Source organism: Sinocyclocheilus grahami, unplaced genomic scaffold (genome assembly GCF_001515645.1).
Source record: "Sinocyclocheilus grahami isolate Dianchi unplaced genomic scaffold, SAMN03320097.WGS_v1.1 scaffold268.1, whole genome shotgun sequence".
NCBI lineage: Eukaryota > Metazoa > Chordata > Actinopteri > Cypriniformes > Cyprinidae > Sinocyclocheilus > Sinocyclocheilus grahami.
The window spans coordinates 1,888,891-1,896,306 of NW_015505447.1; the positions used below are offsets into that span (position 1 = coordinate 1,888,891).

Genomic DNA, 7,416 nt, shown 5'->3' on the forward strand with positions numbered 1-7,416 from the left:
AATAAAAATTAGTGTGTCAGATTGGTCGAGACGCTACACTGTTAACAGCCGTGTTAAATAATAGTGATATCTATGGACTTTTAAGATAATCAGTTAAACTATAGCTATTTTGATTGTTGACGTTTTAATAAATTTGTATATATAAATATTAGTGAAAAGAATAAAAATAAAAAACTTTTAGATATCAGTCCACATATGTGAACAACACATAAGGGTCAATTCGAAATTGAGATTTATACATAATCTAAAAGCTGAATAAATAAAATTTCCACTGATGTATGTTTTTTTAGGATAGGACAATATTTGGCCAAGATACAACTATCTGAAAATCTGGAATCTGAGGGTGCAAAAAAATCTAAATATTGAGAAAATTTTAAAATTGTCCTAATGAAGTTCTTAGCAATGCATATTACTAATCAAAAATTAAGTTTTAATATATTTACAGTAGGAAATTTACAAAATATCTTCATGGAACATGATCTTTACTTAATATCCTAATGATTTTTGGCATAAAATAAAAATCAATCATTTTGACCAATACAATGTATTTTTGGCTATTGCTACAAATATACCAGTGCCTTAAGACTGGTTTTGTGCTCCAGGGTCACATATGTGATGGACATTGGTTATGATCATCATTGGTATCTACTTTGAAGGCATCTTGAGTAAAACTGCTTCATATTTAACAAAGCATATGCAAAATGCTTGAACCGGAAGCAATGAGACCCGGTTAACAGAATACGGAAGTCTGTTGCGCATAACCCCTATTTCCATGTTCATGTTCATTTTTGTAGTTTATATTTACACAGTATAGCCTACTAGTATACCATGAAAACATTTTACATTGTAATATTGTGAAGGCACGTGTTACATATTTTTTTGTCTTTTTAAATATTTTTAATGTATATTTTAAAATGTATTTAAGTTATATTATATTATATATTATATCTAAATTACATCCTACTTGGATTCTCTATGTAAAAGACGACAGTGAAACGAATAGATCCTGCTCTGGTTTTGGGTCCCGTGAGGCCCCTGGAGGCTCTGACTCCATCTCTGCACGCTCACACTCTGCTGTGGTTTGAAAGAACGCAGCTGCCTCGACTGCACAGGCCCGGACAACCTCTCCCCTACTGGCTCCATGGTTTTGCTACACGCAGGTTACAGCCACATCTAAATATTCTTCCAAAAACATAACAGAAAAACAGGTGCACAAGCAAAGTTTCACACATGCAGATGTGAAACAGTGTCAAATACATGTATTTGGTTTACATTTTCACACAACCTGTCTTTCTCACTCTCTCAGGGAAGCGGAACAGCTGCTGCAGGATAAGCCACAAGGCAGTTTCCTGTTGAGGCTCAGCGAGTCAAAGATCGGCTTTGTGTTGTCTTACAGGTACTTTATTTTGAACACAAAAAACATTCTTAAAATGTCATTCTTATGGCCTGTTCACACTAAAAATTATAACTTTAAAGATAACTAGAACAATTAGCCTAGCGTCCACACCAATTCAAGATAATGTTCTGTTTATTATAAGTGTATGCTGCAGTTTTGTCACCTGCCACTTTAAATGCTTGAGCTCTTTAAGGTGGATTCCAAACATATTGTTCTGCATTACTGTTATCGCTGGACTTCCCTATTCTCATATTTTAAAACTGTTTAGAAACTGTATAAAAACTCTATAATGAGTATAAAAATGTGTTGTTACAGTTATCATCCTTGGTGTAAATGGGCCTTTAAAATGTGGTGTTGGATTAAAAAATTGTTCAGTATACAAAAAAGCAAAATCGACCATTGTGCAACATACAATAGTGGTGTTTTGTTTCTGAATGTATCAGAGTTCAATCAAATTGGTTGTGTGATTGATTCAATGACTCGGTAATAAAACAGTCACTTGTTTTGTTCCTGATTGAGTTCAATGGGGGGGGGGGGGGGGGGGGGGGGGGGTTTGGCAGGGGTCAGAATTGGGCACAACCCCGGCAACGTGCACGCAGATGCTGATTTTTTTTGTCAATTAGACATACATAAATAAATATTATTAGGCCTATTATTATTATTATTACTACATTTGACATTTCTCTCCCCCTCACTTCTGAAATGATTGCTACTCCCCATGCCCTGTAACATAACTGAATATAACAGTTTAGCTATATGCCGTGTTATCTTTATTTGGGGATCAAATATGTTCTGGCTCCATGTGAATTTTATTCGGCGGGAAAGGGGCCAAAATGGCTCTTTTGACGTTGAAGGTTGCAGACCCCTGACCTAAACCTACCAGTCTCCACCCCCTGATCCCTAAACCCACCCATCTCCACTCCCTAGATGTGGATCCAACCCCGCCCCCTGGATCTTTGTTCTGCAGTGAGGGGCTACTGGGCCTTTTCTCAAAACTAACTTCCCTTTAATGAGCCCTTTTTTGCAATTGCAATACTTTTTGCAAAACCTTACCTATTGCTTTATCATTTAAAACCTAAACATAACAAATTTTCCTTGAACTGTGTGCTACTGTTCATTTTAAAATACTAGTATACCAGCAAAATACTAGTATATCTTATAGAAGTAAGATATTTTGTTATCTAATGCAATGGCATTTAGGCTATAGTGTGTTCAGCTACATTTGGTGTCATTGTACATATTTCAAAATCCATAATCTCACTCACTAAATAACAAATTCATTAAAAACCTCAGAGGAGAAGACCGGTGTCGTCATTTCATAATTGAAGAGGATGAGTGTGGATCACCTGGTAGTGTATATCTTATTGCTGGAGAACACAGCCGTCATAGAAGCCTGGACGACCTAATCAGCTACTACACCCATAATCCTGTGGGGCCCTTTAATGAGATGTTGACTGTGCCTTGCATGCAGGTACACAAACATTTTTTCCCCTAGCAAATCTTTATGATTTTTAATACAGAAAGGGAGATATTAAAAATTATTTTACATATGATTTTCCTGTCATCTCACTTCATATCCTGTAATTTTTTCTTGCTATCTAGCCTGATGGGGGTTTTGCGGAAATTAATAGGTGGAGGGTGAAGGACGGGGAAGAAGAGAGAAATGGAAAAGCAATAGATCAAGAGGAGCAGACAAAACTTCCCATGGCTATCGGTCCAGCTGTTCTGAACTCATTACCCACAAACCCCTCCAAACAGACCACTTCTGCTACAGAAGAGTCTGTGCAGTATGCAGCCGTGAGAAAGCCATTAAAAAAGACTCACTTACTGCCAGAATGCAAGTATGGAACTGAAACAGCAGAAGTGAGTAAATTACAGACAATGAAAGCAAAAAGCAAAATCTCATTTTTTTCTCTCACATTTCTTGTATTACATTTTGAGGGATAATGAAACCGATGAAAAATCCCATAGACTTATTTCAAAGTCATATCTGTGGACAATAATATCATCAAGGCCTCTTTGTTGAACACCCTCTCTTGCCTCTTTTGACTAGTAAGCACCCTCACACCCTACAAACCACCTAGTTATATCCTAGCAACCACGCAGAACACAGTAAAGACAGCATAGCAGCAAGCTAAATTCTCTTACCTTAACAAGTAGGCTATAGCAACCTCTAAGAATATTCTAGCAACAAGGTGGCGAATTTTACTCGGTCAATAGAGATTTTTTTTTTGATTATTCACGACCTTCATATGTATATTATGTGTGATGCAGTAACAAAACCGTGTACGGTGACATAATGCAAAGAAAACCATATTTTTGTCTAGTTGTCATCGCAGAATGCATGAACAGACAAACATGCTACGTGTGTTTTGTAGTCTGATTTACGAACCAATGATTCAGCAGCCATATCACCCTGCAGCCCAAGACTGGTTGCCTACTGAAGCTAAGCAGGGTTGAGCCTGGTCAGTACCTGGATGGGAGACCTCCTGGGGAAACTAGGTTGCTGCTGGAAGAAGTGTTAGTGAGGCCAGCAGGGGGTGCTCACCCTGTGGTCTGTGTGGGTCCTAATGCCCCAGTAGAGTGACGGGGACACTATACTGACAAAAAAGCACCGTCTTTCGGATGAGATGTTAAACTGAGGTCCTGACTCTCTGTGGTCATTAAAAATCTCAGGATGTCCTTAGAAAAAGAGTAGGGGTATAACCCCGGCGTCCTGGCCAAATTCGCCCATTGGCCTTTGACCATCATGGCCTCCTAACCATCCCCATATCTGCTGATTGGCTTCATCACTCTGTCTCCTCTTCACCAATAAGCTGGTGTGTGGTGGGCGTTCTGGCGCACTATGGCTGCCGTCGCATCATCCAGGTGGATGAGGAGATTCCCCCCTTCTATGTAAAGCGCTTTGAGTGCCCAGAAAAGCGCTATATAAATGTAAGGAATTATTATTATTATTCATTTGAATCGATTCATTTTAGTGAATCAAAAACAACACGGCTAATCCGAATCCCGAAGCAACAGATTCTTTTAATTAATACTTCTAAAGGGAAGTAATCTAACGCCAGATAACAAAACTTCTGGACAAAGCTTCTGTTGCCTTGTTCCATCTTACTCAAAGCTTATCCTTACGAAAATTAACCATGGTTTTACTACAAACCAAAAACATGGTTACAATAGTTAAACCAGGGTAACCACAAATTAACCATGGTTTTGCTACACTAACCATAGTTTAACCATGGTGTTTGTTGTGAAACTCCGGTTATACAAATGGTAAAAAATTAAAAATCCATGGTTAATTTTCGTACGGGTAAAGTTTAATTATGACTTTTTTATTTAAGTGTTTAATGTCATATTATAAATATTATGCACTAACAGGGTATACTTCTTCAATACTACTTTTCCTCCCTCTAGAATGGCAGTTCTGAGGTTGCTGAAAGACCCTCAAATCTTAATCTAACAGGAGATCAAGCTTCTCCTGTGGATGTCCCGTATGCTCGAGTTAACAAACCCCCCAGAGCAGTATCAGAAAATACCCCCAATTTCAGTGCCCAACCTGACCTCCAGGGAGTGACAGCAGCCATTACCACTCCATTCATCCCAAACTTTGACACAACAGCAGACCCGAAATACTGGAAACTGGAGCCCATGCACACTTATGAAGAAACTCCACACACACGCAGTCATCCAGAAGAGATTGACTGCTATGCCGTGGGGTGGAGGAGGCAGGCAGCAGTGGATGAAGGTGAGAAACGAGGAAAACAAGCATCAAACTTGCTCAGGACTTACTAGTTTTTAATGTTTCCTGTCTGGAGTTCAAATATAAGAATGATTTGAATTGGTTTCAAAAGAACCATGCACTAAATAGAGTCACTAAAATAAGATATAGTATATAAAATATATAAATGCTTATTTGGTACATTATTTACTGTTTTGAACTTTCCTTCAGTGAACCTTCCAAAGAATCATCTGTATTCAGAGGTGAACATCAAGGGTGCCCAAGAAGGCTATGCTGTACCAAGACCAGGGCCTAGTCTTCCTCTTAGACCACCCCCAAGATCTGCTCATGGTCCTTTACGACCAGAGCTCAATGGGCAGCATTTATAGGTACTCTTATAAAATCCTCACTATAAGACACATCATGTGTTCAGTCGGTTATAAAAATGCAAAATTTTATGATTTTTCCCTCAGAGTTTTGGTGTCCCCCCAATGATGACTCAACCTCAACACTCAGGTTTTCATCATTCAGAGCAGCCAAACCTGAATGCTTCCTCCAGCTCCATATATGAGCAGATTCCAGAAAGACCAACCAGCTCTAGAGCATGTCTGCCCCCACCAAACCCCAAACGCTGACCTCACACTTGTACAGTACAGACCTCTGAATTAACCAAGAGTATTTCCTTTATAAACGCTCTGCATGACAATTAAAAAAAAAACAGCATAGTAATAAATATTAGGATGATATATGTGTACTATAACATTACATTGCTTATAACCTGTATATACATTTATAAGGCTTGTTAATAGTGACCTCCCCATGGAGGATGTAGGCATGTTTATCTCTTTATCATTTAAATTGAACCTGGATATACATTTTTTGTATGTGGACTCACTCAAAGTTACACAGCAAATAATTCCATAATTAAATAATCACTTTAATCAAATATATTTATTCTGATTAAAAGCCACTGATTTTGTTTCAGTGAATTGATAGCCATAATATAACTAGCTTTTTCACTGAATTACTTCGCTGATTATTTAGCTGATAGAGATATTGCCATAAAAGACTAAGAATGCACTAATCACTACATGAAAAGAACATAAGCAGACACACAGATGAAAGCATATTTCAGTGAGTGACCAGACACACAATGAGAGGATCTCTATAAATCCCCCTTTTATTTCCACAAACAAGCCCCACATTGATCATGAAGGACTGTACAGTTCTGTTTAGCATTTGACAATAATTAAAAGAAAAAAAAAAAAAAAGAAAAAAAGATGGTTCACCTGAAGCCACCCTGGAATGGCCACTTTAATGTCAAAAGCAGTTGGTGATCTTTATGTAGGTTGATGCTTATTCCTCAATTTCTAATGAAGACCAACCTCACTTAAAAGCAGATTAATTCACTGACCATTTACCCCAATATGGGTAATTCATTTACTAAAAAAAAAAAAAAAAATCTCAACTCCCGCCCACCATAATGCACTTCTATTCCTCCTTCCTTCCATTACCACAATGATCCCTGATCTGTTTTTATCCTGTATTAGATTACTCAGTTCTTTTTGCTCTTCTGGGAGTCGTACTTCCTCTTGCTGGAGTACCACAAGAGCAGAGGAATGCCAATGGAGGGAAGGGTCATGACACCAAAAGCTGCCCAGTCCAGCTTTTAGATGGAAAAACAGAGATTAGATTTCAATATAACTGCACAGGCCATGATATATTAAAGAGCATTTTACACCATTTTCCATATTAAAGCACTTACATAATGTGGAGAAAAGCGTCTGTCAAACTCTCTTTGGGCCAGGATGCCTCCCTGACCTGGAGCACTTGTGTAACCAACCTAAGAGATGCAAAGAATAAAAAAAAAAAAATTATTTACTTATACTGACTGTACATGAAAGGTATCGTAGGACTCCACTTACCACGACCTGTCCACCCTCCTGGGCCAGATAACTAACGGAAGCAGAGGTGAAGTTGAAGTATCCAGCTTTCAGAGGCCGCAGAACCACTGTGTGAGAAACATTACTAGCACTGAAGACAGGAAGAGTTAAGGAACACAATCTACTGAAGAACAAATGTAAATAAAGCATCTTGACTGTCTGATACAGTACTGATGATGTTAAGTGCCATCAGTAAAGATGAAATTTATTGATTTAAATTTAAACAGGATTACAGTGTTTAAACAAGGATGCGAGTCCACATCGGACTTAAAAATGCCCCTAAACAATATAAAGATTCAGATGAGTGGCATCTAGCCATCTATATACAGTGGGGAAAAAAGTATTTAGTCAGCCACCAATTG

General features: G+C 38.2%; 2 protein-coding genes across 4 annotated transcripts in view; one reads left to right on the plus strand and one right to left on the minus strand.

The window, feature by feature from the left end:
- The window catches only part of LOC107599558 (SH2 domain-containing protein 2A), a 32,588-nt gene that overhangs the window by 11,539 nt on the left and 13,633 nt on the right, over positions 1–7,416 (plus strand). The window contains exons 3-9 of one of the 3 annotated variants that reach the window (XM_016291201.1): positions 985–1,160; positions 1,307–1,396; positions 2,690–2,867; positions 2,999–3,259; positions 4,808–5,138; positions 5,343–5,488; positions 5,582–5,786. In XM_016291201.1, the coding sequence (XP_016146687.1) occupies positions 985–1,160; positions 1,307–1,396; positions 2,690–2,867; positions 2,999–3,259; positions 4,808–5,138; positions 5,343–5,488; positions 5,582–5,746 (1,347 nt within the window). In that variant the 3' untranslated portion in view covers positions 5,747–5,786. Of the gene's footprint in view, positions 1–984; positions 1,161–1,306; positions 1,397–2,689; positions 2,868–2,998; positions 3,260–4,807; positions 5,139–5,342; positions 5,492–5,581; positions 6,364–7,416 lie in introns of those variants that run through there. The other 2 variants (XM_016291200.1, XM_016291199.1) reach the window with 2 other exon arrangements.
- The window catches only part of ssr2 (signal sequence receptor, beta), a 6,746-nt gene continuing 5,605 nt past the window's right edge, over positions 6,276–7,416 (minus strand). Inside the window, exons 4-6 of the mRNA XM_016291203.1 lie at positions 7,037–7,145; positions 6,877–6,954; positions 6,276–6,777 (exon numbers count right to left, since the gene is read on the minus strand). Of these exons, the coding sequence (XP_016146689.1) occupies positions 6,667–6,777; positions 6,877–6,954; positions 7,037–7,145 (298 nt within the window). The 3' untranslated portion in view covers positions 6,276–6,666. The remainder of the gene's footprint in view (positions 6,778–6,876; positions 6,955–7,036; positions 7,146–7,416) is intronic.